The sequence below is a fragment of the Chiloscyllium plagiosum genome, chromosome 5 (assembly GCF_004010195.1).
Source record: "Chiloscyllium plagiosum isolate BGI_BamShark_2017 chromosome 5, ASM401019v2, whole genome shotgun sequence".
Taxonomy (NCBI): domain Eukaryota; kingdom Metazoa; phylum Chordata; class Chondrichthyes; order Orectolobiformes; family Hemiscylliidae; genus Chiloscyllium; species Chiloscyllium plagiosum.
Window position 1 is genome coordinate 26,406,108 of NC_057714.1, and position 15,131 is coordinate 26,421,238.

Sequence of the window (15,131 nt, forward strand, 5' to 3'; positions counted from 1 at the left end):
GGGAACCTTATCAAATGCCTTGCTGAAGTCCATATACACCACATCCACTGCTTGACCTTCATCGACCTATGTCGTCACCTCCTCAAAGAGCTCACAAAACCATGCTGACTGCCTTTAATCACACTATGCTTTTCCAATTAGTCATAAGTCATATACTTCAGAATTCTTCCCAAAACCTTGCTGACCACAGGCATAAGACTGACTGGTCTGTAATTGCCAGGATTTCTTTATTACCCTTTTTGAAAAGCGGAACAACATTCGCCTCCTGCCAATCCTCCAGTATGACCCCTGTGGAGAGTGAGGAAGCTGAGCAACCTCCTTTCTCGCTTCCCAGATCAACCTACAATAAATCTGGTCTGGCCCTGGGGTCTTACCAATCTTAATATTTGCCAAATTTTCCAGCCCATCAATTTCATCAATCTTGATCAGTTCAAGCCTATTTCCCAGCAACTGAAAGTTCTTAGTCACAACAAGATCCCTTGCCTTAGTGAAACCTTCTGCTTCTGTTCCTCCTGGTGTATGTGAACAAAGTCTCTGTTTGCAGACACCACGGGGTCTTGTCTGCTGAGGCTGACTGGTTACTGGCTGCCCTCTGAATAGCAGAGGCCTAGGCCAATTCTTCTCTGCCTCCTGGGGAGCTGTTGCTCACCACTTTCTGCTCCCAAGCTTTCTAAATCCTGACATCCCTACTGAGAGTGTTACTACGTTAGCTAGCAGAGGATGCAGGAGGCAGTCTTGCTAATGCTTCCTCTGACCATTGGTTCTTTCATCTTTAGACAGCAAGGCGATGATTTCAGAATCATATGTAGGCCAAACCAGATAAGGATGATAGATTTCCTTCCCTAAAGGATATTAGTGCACCAGAAGGGGTTTTTCCTGACAATCTGCAATGGTTTCATCATCATCATTAAATTCTTATTTCCAGAATTCAAAATTCTACCATCTGCTATGGCAGGATTTGAACCCAGGTTCCCAGAACATTACCTGGGTCTCTGGATTCATAGTCTAGTGATAATATCACTCGGCCATCACTTACCCCCCCTAAATTGTTTTGGGAATGTTCCACGGTAAGTTAGGGATAGAATTGGATGTGAGGAATGTGAGGAGGTGAGGTAGGTAGTTAATGATATGCATTTGGTAAGACACAGTAAGGAACCTTGCAGGACCTCACTGTGAAAATCCCTCCAATAAAGCCACATACCTCACACTTTGTCAAAAAATGTAAGATTCAACCCTCAGTTTCTCTGTCCACTGCTTTCTGATCTGGTGATTATTTCCAGCATTTCTAGTGCTTATTTTGAATTTGCTGCTCCTATGGTAGTTTGCTTCCTTGTTGGTGGGGGCATTAAGGTTTCTGGGTAATGCAAGATGGAGGAAAGGAAAAAAACAAGTGCCTGTAAGAGCTACTCCTTTTTTGAGGTATTTTAGGTGTTGGAAGTGATTTTCTCAAGTCCAGGAGCAGTAATTACTGTTTTATAAGCTGTTGCATTGTTCTGGAAGTTTGGGGAAAAAAGATCAAAACACGGCACTTTATAAAAGAGGAAAGAACAAAGGCAGAGTTCATATGGTCAGTGAGAGAGTGAAAGAAGGAAACCTACACTGTTAACTGACATAGCAGTATATCTGCACAGCTACTGCCTTTGCTGTTTGAGTTTATGCATCTCTGGATTTTGGAGTGCATCTAAGAAAAATTAACAAATGGCTAAATTACAGCTTACCTTGGAGGAATGTGTGTGGAACCTGGAGACCTCACACCACAGGGTCAGATAAGTTTTTAATAGTGAGTAGAGTGGGTTCTTTTTGGTTATATGTTGTATTGAAATCTGTCTCTTGATTAAAGTTTAAAAATATAAAACATAGGCACTAAGTTAGCCTGGAGCAGTATCTTTTTAGAGCAGTAAAATTGTGCTATTTTCTGTACATTATTAAAGTGCAAAGGTGGCCTTCAGTAGAGCGATGTGTTTTTCTTGTCGGATATGGGAGATTAAGGAGAATTTCCATGTTATTGATGATTATGTCTACAATAAGTGTGTTTGATTGCAAATCCTGTCAGATCACATGAATAGGTTGGAGAGGCAGTAAGAGGCAATGAGGAATTTACAGGAGCTGAGGGGATGATGGATGGCAGTTATAGGGAGGGAGTAAAACCACAACAAAGTCAGGTGGATGGGTTACTGCCATGAAAGGTAGGAGAAGGGGTAGGTAATGCAGGAATCTTCTGTGGCTATCCCCATCTCAAACAAATATGTTTTTGTGGTAAATGTAGGGGGTGATGGACTCTCAGGGGAATGTAGCTCAAACAGCCAAGTTTCTGGTACCAAGGCTGGATCTATTGTAATGAGGGGTACGTCGTCTTCCAAATGACTGACTGTGATAGGGGACTCTCTGTTAAGACGAACTGACAGACATTTCTGCAGCTGGCATTGAGAAATCGGAATGCTGTGTTTCCTCCCTGGTGCCAGGATCAAGGATATCTGAGAGGGTGCAGAATGTTCTCAAAGAGGAGTGGGACCAACAGGAGGTTGTTGTACACATTGGAACCAATGATTTAGGAAGGAAAATGGATACAATTCTGAAGGGAGAATGTAGGAAATTTGGCAGGAATTTAAGAAGGAGGTCCTCGAGGGTACTAATATCTGGATTGCTCCCTGTGCTACAAGCTCATGAGGGTAGGAACAGCAGGATAGAGCAGATGAAAGCGTGGCTGAGGGTCTGATGCAGGGGAGAAGGATTCACATTCTTGAATCATTGGAATCTCTTCTGGGATAGAAGTGACCTATACAAGAAGGACAGATTGCACCTGAATTGGAAGTGGACTAATATACCGGCAGGGAGATTTGCTAGAGCTGCTCGGGAGGATTCAAACTAGTAAGGTGGTGGGGATGGGGGTGGGACCCATGGAAATAGTGAGGGATAAGATCAGTCTGAGACTGATACAGCTAGGATACGGAACAAGTCAAACAGTTAGGGCAGATGGGAACAAAGCAGAGATCGAGGTAAATTAAACTGCATTTATTTCAATGTAAGAGGCCCAACAGGGAAGGCAGATGAACTCAGGGCCTGGGGTATCAAAGCAATTACAGAAATGTGGCTCAGGGATGGACAGGATTGGCAGCTTGATGTCCTTAGATACAAATATTATAGGAAGGATAAAAAAGAGGCTCAAGAGAGAAGGGAGGGGTGTTGCATTTTTGATAAGGGATAACATTATGGCTGTACTTACGGAGGATATTCCTGGGAAGACATTTAGGGAAATTATTTGGGTGGGACTTAGAAATAAGAAAGGGATGATCACCTTATTGGGATTGTACCATAGACCCCACAGTAATCTGTGGGAAATTGAGAAACAAATTTGTAAGGAGATCTCAGTTATCTGTAAGAATAATAGAGTGATTATGGTAGGGGGTTTTAACTTTCCAAACATAGACTGGGATTGCCATAGTGTTAAGGGTTTAGATGGAGAGGAATTTGAGTGTGTCCAAGAAAATTTCTGGTTCAGTGTGTGGATGTACCTACTGTAGAAGGTGCAAAACTTGACCTACTCTTGGGAAATAAGGCAGGGCAGGTGACTGAGGTGTTAGTGGGGAAGCAGTCTGAGGCCAGCAACCATAATTCTATTAGTTTTAATATAGTGATGGAAAAGAATAGATAGGATCTAAAAGTTAAAGATTTAAATTGGAGGAAGGCTAATTTTGATGGTATTAGGCAAGAACTTTCAAAAGTTGATTGTGGCAGATGTTTGCAGGTAAAAGGATGGCTAGAAAATGGGAAGCCTTCAAAAATGAGTCACGAGAATCCAGAGACAGTATGTTCCTGTTAGGTTGAAAAGAAAGGCTTGTAGCTGCAAGGAATGCTGGATGACTAGAGAAATTGAGGGTTTGGTCAAGAAAAAAAAGGAAACATGTGTCAGGTATAGATAATACAGATCGAGTGAATCCTTAGATGAGTACAAAGGCAGTGGGAGTATATTTAAAAGGGAAATCAGGAGGGCCAAAAGGGGACATTGGATAGCTTTGGCAAATAGGGTCAAGGGAAACCCAAAGGCATTTTATGAATACATTAAGGACAAAAGAGTAATTAGGGAGAGAATAGGACCCCTCAAAGATCAGCAAGGCAACCTATGTGTGGAGCTGCAGGAGATGGGGGAAGATGCTAAACAAGTATTTTGCATCAGTGTTTGAAGGACATGAAGATATAGAATGTGGGGAAATAGATTTTATATCTTCCAAGTCCTTTTCTACAATAACCACTGATGTAATATACCCTTTAGTATCTCCCCCATCTCCTGTGGTTCCACACATAGTGAAACTTGAAAGGGTTCAGACAAGATTTAAAAGGATGTTGCCAGGGCTGCAAGGTTTGAGTTATAGGGATAAGGTGAATAGGCTGGGGCTGTTTTCCCTGAAGCCTTGGAGGCTGAGGGATGACCTTATAGAGATTTATAAAGTCATGAAGGGCATGGATAGGGTAAATAGGCAAGGTTTTTTCCCTGGGGTGAGGGACTCCAGAACTAGAGGGCATAGGTTTAAGGTGAGAGGGGAAAGATTTAAAAGACCCCCAAGGGGCAACTTTTTCATGCAAAGGGTGGTGCATGTGTGGAATGATCTGCCAGAGGAAGTGATGGAAGCTGGTACAATTACAGCATTTAAAAGAAATCTGGATGGGTACATGGATTGGAAGGGTTTAGAGAGAAATAGGCCAAGTGCTGGCAAATGGGACTAGATTAATTTAGGATATCTGGTTGGCATGGACAAGTTGGACTGGTGTATTTCCATGCTGTACATCTCTATCACTATCTTATTCTGATTTTTGAAATGATTCTCCTTGCTCTGGCTCAGGCTACATCCTGTCCAGGTGTAGGTGATCCTGGATGCTGTTTGCTGAATCTGCTTTACTATATTTGGAATGAAGTGAAGTACCTGCAGCACAAGGCAAAGCAACAGGCATTTCTTGTTTAACTCTTTCCAACCCAAACAGACAGCAGGATCAGTAATTCAATGCAAAGACTCCATTCAGTCACTGACTGAAAATGCTGAAGAATGGCACAACATGGGAGGAGTCAGTATGGCTTGTTGAACTTGTGCTTGTCTTTTGGTAAAGCTACTCAGTTCATTCAATTCCTCTGCTGTTTCTCCATACTCCTGTGAATCTATTCCAATCAAGTGTCTCTCCAGTTCTCTGTTGAATGTTACTATTGACTTCACTTTCACCAATGGTTCAGGCAGTCCATTTCAAAACACAATAATTCACTGTGTTAACACGTTTCCTCATGTCATCGCCCTTAAGGAGACTAACATTGTACTTCTCTCACTGGAAATAGTTTTGCCTTATTTACACTGTTAAAACCCTTCATAATATTGGTCATCTTTCTCAAAACTCCTTTTAGGCCTCTTCACCTTAAAGAGAACAATCTGAACTTCTCCAGTCTCTCCAAAAATCTGAAATTCCGTCCCGCCTGTTCAAAGAAGCGTGGGGACATGGCCTGGTGAACGTTAATTCCTTAACTAGTCCAAATCAATCAAATTCTCTGATCATTCATTACAGTACTATTTCTACGATAATGCTGTGTTCAGTCCAGGTGCAGCATTCTCATATGTTCCAACTTTAGAAGCAGTCCATCTGATGTGAAGAATTTTTAAATGTCTTAGATTAGATTAGATTAGATTACTTACAGTGTGGAAACAGGCCCTTCGGCCCAACAAGTCCACACCGACCCGCCGAAGCGTATACCACCCAGACCCATACTCCTACATTTACCCCTTCACTGAACACTACGGGCAATTTAGCATGGCCAATTCACCTCACCTGCACATTTTTGGATTGTGGGAGGAAACTGGAGCACCTGGAGGAAACCCACGCAGACACCGGGAGAATGTGTAAACTCCACACACAGAGTCGCCTGAGGCGGGAGTTGAACCCGGGTCTCTGGCGCTGTGAGGCAGCAGTGCTAACCACTGTGCCACCGTGCCGCCCACACATTCGTTGTCCATATAAATACAAGCTGAACATGGGGAATATCGGTTATGAGTGTGCACTATGGCTCATAAAGAATCTTGTGGTATAGAAGGATCTCTCAGTTGTTGAGATCAATGGAATGGATGTGCTTCACATAATTTAATGACTTGATTGATGTCCTTATTGTTGCCGGGCCAAAAAGTGGATCTGGGCACAGTATCTTGGTTTTTTCTGCACCCACATAACCTGTGTACATGTGCCGAGCATGCCTAGATGTAGAGCTTGTACAATTGCTACCTGTTAACTTTTGAATATTACATTCCTTGAGAGTTCCAATTCATCTCATAATGACCAGGCAGTATGTGCTGTCTTGTGGGCCTGTTGAAAGTGTTGAGGCTACCTGCTGTCGATGATCTTTTTGAGCTGCTGCAGCTGATGCAGCTTGGCAACTGTGCTCTACAGACCAAAATGAATGAGATCAAAGCTGAAGTAATCATCTAGCTGAAATTTAACAATATTCACTTGAAGAATATTTTTGTTCTTCACAGGGTTTGAAAGTCAGCTAAGAGCATCGCAAGTAGCCACTTAGTCAGCTGGTTTATTTTGAATTTCTAAATTGTACTCATGGATCTTAACAAGTAATCATTGTGCTTGTGGAGACTTCTGTGAGAGGTTTCCAACAGATCATCTCTAATGGCTGCTGTCCGCATTAGCAATGAAATGATTGCTGAGTGTGAATCTGTTGCATCCTCTCAACAAGAATCTCTCTTTGATTGTTTGAGTACTTCATCTTAGTTCTTGTAAGGATCTTGGAACCAAACACAATAAGCTTAGCAAACTGAAATAGACATACTCCAAAGCCTTTCTGGGATGCATCTGAGAACATTGGGTTAACCTTTTCATGGTAGGAGGCTTGTGCGTGTACATTTTTAATGCGGTTTGTAGTCATCTTGGAATTAAACTTACACACATTTAATACCAGCTTTTTAAAAATACAGATAATGGAGCTGCACCATTCAGTGTGATGCTGTACTTTCCGGGTGATATTGCTTTCTTCCATTGAATTCAGTTCCTGTTTGAGCTTATTCTGAAAGTGAATACTGTATTTATGAGGCAGCTCAGTTCTGGGTTTGTCATGATTTTTCAGAAGTAACACTGTATCACCTTCAAAGTTGCTAAAAGCATCAAACCAGGCTGGACAGATTAGTCAGGTAATATACAGACTCAACGTTGCAGTTCAGAATTTTGAGTGTTGTGACAGTGAGTGTTATTATCTTGTGGATTATCTTGTTAACTACTGTTTCTAAATGTGAAAAATGCCATTAGTCATCCCAATAAGCTGTTTCGACATTGATCTGAATAATACCAATGTATGGGTTGTCTGACACATTATAAGCAGTTAGTTTATTATGATGATTTGCACCGTATTTGTCAGTCTTCTGAATATATTTCTTGTAAGATGTGGAAAGGGATGACATTTGCACTTGCACCCGTGTCAATCTTGGCATTTATTGCATGATTTCCATTCTTTTTGGGATGTATAATTTTTCTGACACCGCCAAGTGGGAGCGTAAATGTTACCACATTGACTGCTTGACTGGTCTCTAAGCTGTGGCATTGCAGATACGTCTTGGACTTTGACGTGCTTTTGTGCCATGGACAAAACATCATCGACATTGTCCCTTGGTTGACTGTTCTTCACATGCAGCTTTGGGTTGCATTTTGGAGTTTTGCTGGGCAGTTGGATTCCTGGCAGGTTTTAGCCCAATGACGTCTTGTAGAACATAGCTTGGATATGCTAAGAAATGTTGGAGACTGTTTCCAGAGATGAAACAAGTCACATCTGATTACAAGATTTGAGTGTTTTACAGAATCTGTTAATGACTGCAGTTGTTGATGTAGAGTCAAGCCCCTGTAGATGCTGCTGACCAGCATGGAATACTTTGAACTTGCACTCTCTTTCTCGTGTGCATCAATGGGATATTCTTTAAGGTTTATTTTGAAGCGCCTCTGTGGAGACTTTAATTAGCGCAGTGGCAATGACCAGTTCCAAAAGCCTTCCAGTTGAGTTAGCTTCAGTGAAATCATATTCTGTACCTTTATTTTGACACCTGGTTACAAGTTTTACCTAGTGTTATCTGTATGACCCTTTATAAATAGATTGGTGGTGGGAGCTTTTCTTTTAAAAGAGAGGGTGTGTGTTCATGACTGTTTCTCTGTTGCTTTGCTATATTTGTAACAGTTGAGATTTGGTTGTTAACTTTAGCTCTGAACTCAGGTATGTGATGAAAAATGACTGATAGAAACAGAACTCTTCACAACTCTCACTGCTGCTATCAGCTTTTAGTATCAAAAGTTTACTTGCTGTCACCATGATGTAGTTTCTTGTGTCAAATAGTACTGCCAGTATGATATGGTTTGAAACTTGCCCTATATTTTAGCTCACATAGCATATACCAGAGAGACAAAGTACTTGTTGAGATTGATGTCTTGAAGTCAAGATTAGAGTGGTGTTGGAAAAGCACAGCAGGTCAGGCAGCATCGGAGGAGCAGGAAAGTCGACGTTTCGGGCAAAAGCCCTTTATCAGGAATTCCTGATGAAATGTCGATTTTCCTGCTTCTCTGATGCTGCCTGACCTGCTGTGCTTTTCCAGCACCACTCTAATCTTGACTCTAATCTCCAGCATCTGCAGTACCCACTTCTGAATAGATGTCTTGAAGTCTATTGACCAAACCAACTTTTCACATTGCTATAAAATCATCGTCTTATACATTATCTGAGCGTTGTCCTGATGTTACAATATGTAACATACATATAACTGAGCACACTACACCTACTTCATTGCAATGAGAGAGTGACTAAAAGTCAGGCAGGTACCATTGTGTTGGAATGTGACATGTTGTGACCAGTGTTCCCTCTAATTTCCAGAACCAGAAGTCAATGTCGCAATCGCCATCACTGATCACTGTGTGTACAACATCAGAGCGGCTGTGCAGCTTAGAGGGAGCATGGATTGTGATGTCATGTAACTCTCTTAAAGGAACATTTGTCTGTCTGGTCTGGAGTCTATGCAGTGATGCAACAATTTTGATATTATGAAAGTACCCTGAAATATTAATGAAATAAATTGCATTTTACCAAAAGCCTTAAATGACTTCTACTAATTTTGTAGTACTGTAAAAATAAATTATCTGCATCTCATTCAGGTGCTGCAGTGTTAAACAATCATAAAATGTTGCTTACCAGCTAATCCTGCGCTTGATTCCAGCCTTGGGTTTGCATGTTCTCCTGTGTCTGCGTGGGTTTCTGCTGGGTACTCTGGTTTCATTTCAAGGTACAAAATTGTGCATTCACTATGCTAAGATTGCCCTGTAGTGTCCAGAGATGCGCAGGTCAGGTGGATTAGCTATGGTCAATCTGAGGTTATGGGCAAAGATTAGGGAAGTGGATCTGAGTACCATCCTTTTTGGAGGGTCGGTGTGGACTTGATGGGCTGAAAAGCCTCTTTCTGTCGGGATTCTATGATTCTATTACCTCTCCCACTGAGGTAATAAACCAAGTGACAAAACTGGTGTACAGTAAAACCAACACTTGTTCTGACCATGTGTTTACATGAACTGAATTTTTTTTAAATTCTGGAACCTGTTTAAAATGTCATCACGTCCAGAGAGGGAACATTTTTAAAATGGGACACGAATTATGAATGATCAGCTTCTCTCACACTGTTGCTTCAAATTTGGATCAGCAAGTTTCTTGGACAAATTGGAATGATTTTGACTAATGTAAACAGGATCCAGTGATGCCGCTTCTATTCTGAGGATATGAACAAAAATAGATGTCAATACATTTTGAGATATTGCAGCAGGACTGGAGAGCAGCATTTCCAGCTGAGGGATTGGACAGCTGTACACTGTTTGCTCTTGCAGTGGTATTTTTCAAATGCATTAATACAGCTCAATCCCTGCCATGCATGACCTATTTTTGGTTAACACAAGCCATTGTTCTATTTCTGTCGCCTGTGGGCTGTGTTGTTGTTGATTCATATGTAAACGTTTTATCACTTCATTTTGCCAACTTGGAGAGAAGTAAACAGGGGCAGTGCAGACTTGTGCGTACAGTGGTTTAGACACTACACTTGCAAACCTCTAGTGCCTACTACGAAGCAAAATAAAGGCTTCCCTGAACTGTGGTGACTACCATTCCAGTTACTTTCAACTTAATTCATGAAACAAACAGGCCAAAAGAAAACTGCAAAAAATAAATGTCCTTTGGAAAGAAAAGTTTGAGTTGCTTTTTATAACTATGTGTATTTGGCTCAACCAAAATATAAAATTGAGAGAGGCACTTAACCATTTAGAATTGAAAGAAAGAGAGCACTTTACAATGTAATAATGTGCAAGTCATCTGATTGTTTCGAGAGGAAGAATTAAGGAGGAAATGACTCTGTCGGTGCTCTGATGAATCTTTTATGTGGCTGAAGTGAGGACTCAAAGGAAAGATGCTGCAGACTATTTATGAGACTGAATCATGTTTCTCCTCAGATGGGGTTTCTGACCGAGAGCAACCGATCCAGCTGTTGGCTCAAGACCGAATGCATAGCATGCTCACCTCAGGTAAGCACATTTAATATCATAGAGATACTGTATAATAACATGCTTTTGTTATTCTCCTGATTACATTCAAGTTGTTTGAACTCTACATTAAACATTCTGTAGAAACCTGACAATCAGACCGTGGGGAAATTCTGCTTTTTATTAATCCAAGAAGTAACCTGTGCATTATTAATAGGAGACTATTGTAGGATAATATGAGTGTGTTACTTGAATTTGTTTTATGTATGTTGTGTGCAGTGAATATGAAAGGTAGTTCTGGAGCACTCTACTGTAAATTGTACAAATAGAACACAATGCCACTGAAGAGAAATGGCAACTTAAATTCCCTCTTGATAATACCTCTCCATCCTCCCCTTTATTTGGAATGCTATTTGTAATTATATTGCTAAAGAAATTGTCAATAGGCTGGGCAGAAGGGAAGGGAAAATCAGAGAGCTGGTTTATAGGACTTCAGATGACTTTAGATGTTGAGCTGTCCTGCTTTAAGTAAACAGTTGAATGCTTAGGTAAGCAATAAAACTGCAGATTCATAGAAATATGGATTGTTAAGTGTACATACAAAGGAGATCAGTATCACTAAATGTTGGGATATGTGCATAGTTTGCCATTTCCTTAGACAGCTCCAGTGAGTTTAAACATGACAATTGTGGTTGCCTCAGTTGTGACCCTGCTGCTTCAGGAAGAGCATCCTTCAGTTGTAGAGACTGGCCCAAAACGGGACGGACGTACAAAAAATGAACAGAAGGAGATCATTCTACACTTTGAACCTACTCTACCATCAATAAGATGATGGCTGATCTGCCTGTGTTTTGAATTCCACATTGCCAGCTACTGTCCAGGACCTTTGGCACCCTTCTTGATGAGATTCTGCCCATCTTTGCCTTAAAAATAGTTGATGCCCTCACTTGTACTTGGGCAAGGGAATACATGGTGAATAATAGGACCCTGAGAAACACTAAGGATCAGAGGGACCTTAGTGTGCTATTCTGGCAGTCCCTTAAGGGAGCAGGAGAGGTGGATAAAGTGGTTGAGAAGGCAGAAAGATACTTGCCTTTATTAGCCGAGACATTGTGTTTAAGAGCAGGGAGATGATGATGGAAATGCATCAAATGTTGTTTAGACTACGGCTAGAGTACTGTGTGCAGTTCTGGGATTCACATTATAGGAGGGATGTGATAGCACTGAAGAGGGTACAGAGGAGATTTACCAGGATGTTGCCTGTGCTGGAGAGTTTTAATTATGAAGAGTATTTGGACAGACTGGGATTGTTTTCTTGGAGCAGGGGAGATCGAGAGGGGGTAAGATTGAGATGGATAAAATCATGAAGGGTGAGAGCAGGACAAATTGTTTCTCCACGTTGAAGGCATCAGTGACCAGGGGCATTGATATAAGACCATAGAGCATAAGATATAGGAGCAGAATGAGGCCATTGAATCTGCATAACCATCGGCTCATATTTAGCAGCCTCCTGTGTAAAACCTTATCCAAGGTCTTCTGGAAATCCATGAAGATCACCTCCACTGGCTCTCCTTTGTCTCGTTTGCTTGTTACCTACTCAAAGCATTCCAACAGTTTTGTCAAGCATGACCTTCCTTTAGCAAAACCATGCTGACTCAGCCCTCTTTTACCATGCACTCCAAAGTACTTCACAGTGCTATTGTTTTTATATTTGTCCTGTGCTGATTTGAAAAGGGTTTCTAATCCTCTGGTTTCTCACTAATTCCCACCACATTGTATGCTTTTCCTTTCGCTATTATAGTGTTCCTGACTTTACTTGTCACCCATGGTTGCCCTGTATTCCCGATGAAGGGCTTTTGCCCGAAATGTCAATTTTCCTGCTCCTCGGATACTGCCTGACCTGCTATGCTTTTCCAGCACCATTCTAATCTATACTCTGGTTTCCAGCATCTGCAGTCCTTGTTTTTACCCATGGCTGCCGTGTCCTCTCCTGAGTATGTTTCTTCTTCCTTGGACTAAATGTTAGCTGTGCCTCCTAAATTGTCCCCATAAACTCCTGCCATTGTTAGTCCACCATCTTTCAACTAGGCTCCCCTTCCAATCCACTCTCGCCAGCAGCTCCCTCATTAACAGGAAGTTTAGAGAGGTTGTGAGGAAAGTCTCTTTTCACCCAGAAGTTGAAAGAATCTGGAACACTCTGTCTGTAAAGGTGGTAGAGGCAGAAGCCTTTATATCATTGAACATTTAGGCTTGCAATGCCATGATATAAAGGCTATGGGGCTAACGCTGACTAGTGGGATTAGAAGAGTTAGCTGATTGTTTTTGACCGGTAGGAGAAAGTGAGGACTGCAGATGCTGGAGATCAGAGCTTAAAAATGTGTTGCTGGAAAAGCGCAGCAGGTCAGGCAGCATCAAAGGAGCAGGAGAATCCTGAAGAAGGGCTTATGCCGAAACGTCGATTCTCCTGTTTCTTTGATGCTGCCTGACCTGCTGCGCTTTTCCAGCAACACATTTTTAAGCTCTGTTTTTGACCGGTGCAGACTTGATGGTTCAAATTGGCTTCTGTGGCAGAGAGTTTCCAAGTCACACAGCCTTCTGAGAGAAACAAAATTCCCTCATGTATGTCCTGAAAAGTTGACCCCCAATTTTAAATCATGGCCTCCTAGTTCTGGTCTCCCCCTCAAGAGGAAACATCCTTTCCATGGCCATCTTTTCAAGACTGTTCAAGATCTCGTACATTTCAATCAAGTCATCTATCACTTATTTAAACTCCAGAGGAAAGAAGACCAGACTGTCCAACCTCCTTAAAGGACAACTCATTCATTCCAGGTATTAATCTGGTAATCCTTTTCTGAACTGCCTCTATTGCATTTATCTCCTTCCTTAAATAAAGAGCCCAAAACTGGAAATGGTACGCTAGTGCCCAATAACTGAATCATTATATCCTTTCTTTTATGTTTAATTCTTCTTGCAATAAAATATAGTATTAAGTGGTGTTTCAGCAAGCTAAAGTTTTGATATTCATACACCAGAGCATTTAATTCCCCCCTCCATCATAAAATTCTGCAATCATTCTCCATTTATGTAATACTCTGCTTTTTCATCCTTCCTGCCAAAGAGAACAACTTCATATTTTCACAGATTATCCTCCATCTCACTGGTTTTTCACTGCTCATTCAATTGATCTATAGCATTTTTAACTTCCTCATATCCTCTTCACAAGATGCTTTAGTACCAATCTTGGTGTCATCACTAAAAATAGAACATATAACAGTACAGCACTGTACAGGCCCTTTGGCCCTCAATGTTGTGCAGGCCCTCTATCTATTCTAAGATAAGACTAACCTACATACCATTCATTGCATTATCTTCCATGTGCCTATCCAAGACTCACTTAAATGTCCCTAATGTATCTACTACCACTGCTGGCAGTGCATTCCACACACCCAAAACTCTCTGAGTAAAGAACCTACCTCTGACATCTCCCCTAAACTCTCCTCCAATTACCTTAAAATTATGTCCCCTCATGATAGACATTTCCACCATGGAAAAATGTTTCTGGCTACCCACTCTATCTATGCCTCTCAACATCTTGTACACCTCAATCAAATCACCTCTCATCCTTCTTCGCTCCAATGAGAAAAACCCTAGCTCCCTCAACCTTTCTTCATAAGATAGGCCCTCTAGTCTAGGCAGCGTCCTGGTAAATCTCCTTTCCACTCTTTCTAAAGCTTCCACATCTTTCCTATAATGAGCGGACCAGATCTGAACACAATATTCCAAGTGTGGCCTAACAAAGACTCTATAGACCTGCAGCATAACCTTGCAGCTCTTAAACTCAATCCTCTTGCTAATGAAAGCCAAGACACCATAAGCCTTCTTAACAACCCTATCAACTTGCTTGGCAACTTTGAAGGACCTATGGACATGGATCCCAAGATCCCACTGTGCCTCCACATTGCCAATAATCCTATCTTTAGCCCTGTATTCTGCATTCAAATTCGACCTTCCAAAGTGGGACTCCATTCATTGCAAGCTGCCAGCATCGTCATAAAATAAACTCTAAACAATGAGCTTTTACTTTTGTCAATAACCTTTGATGTGACATCTCATCAAATGCCTTATTCAAATCCATGTTCAGTAAGTCTGCACCCTCCCTTTTATCCAAAGTGCATGTGATTCCTTCAACAAACTCCCATAAATTGGCTAAACAAAATTTCCCTTTGACAAAACCATGCTGATTCATCCCAATTGAGTTTCTCTAAGTGGACAGCTATAATGTCTTCAATGTTCTATTCTAACAACTTCCTTTTGATAGACATCAAGCTGACTGGTCTACATTTTCCCTGCCTCTTTCCCTTCTTGATTACAGGAGCTATTTTGTTACTTTCTAGTCTGATGGAACCTGTCCTGAATCAATGAACTTCTGGAAAATTAACATCCAATGCAAATATGAACTCACTAATAATTTAGTTAAGGCCCTAGGATGAAGCCTACCTAACCTCATAGACTTGTCATCCCACAGCTCAATATGTCTTGTATACTTTGTCCTTATATTGTCTTTACTGTTAGGAGACCTGTTGACTTCACACTAGTAACATCTC

At 41.3% G+C, this 15,131-nt stretch overlaps 1 protein-coding gene across 9 annotated transcripts in view; it reads left to right on the top strand.

Annotated features, from left to right (window-relative positions):
* LOC122549771 (histone deacetylase 9-like) overlaps positions 1-15,131 on the top strand; it is a 789,364-nt gene that overhangs the window by 292,865 nt on the left and 481,368 nt on the right. For 8 of the 9 annotated variants that reach the window (XM_043689769.1, XM_043689771.1, XM_043689766.1 and 5 more), the window contains one exon: positions 10,498-10,569. In XM_043689769.1, the coding sequence (XP_043545704.1) occupies positions 10,498-10,569 (72 nt within the window). Of the gene's footprint in view, positions 1-10,030; positions 10,146-10,497; positions 10,570-15,131 lie in introns of those variants that run through there. The other variant, XM_043689772.1, reaches the window with a different exon arrangement.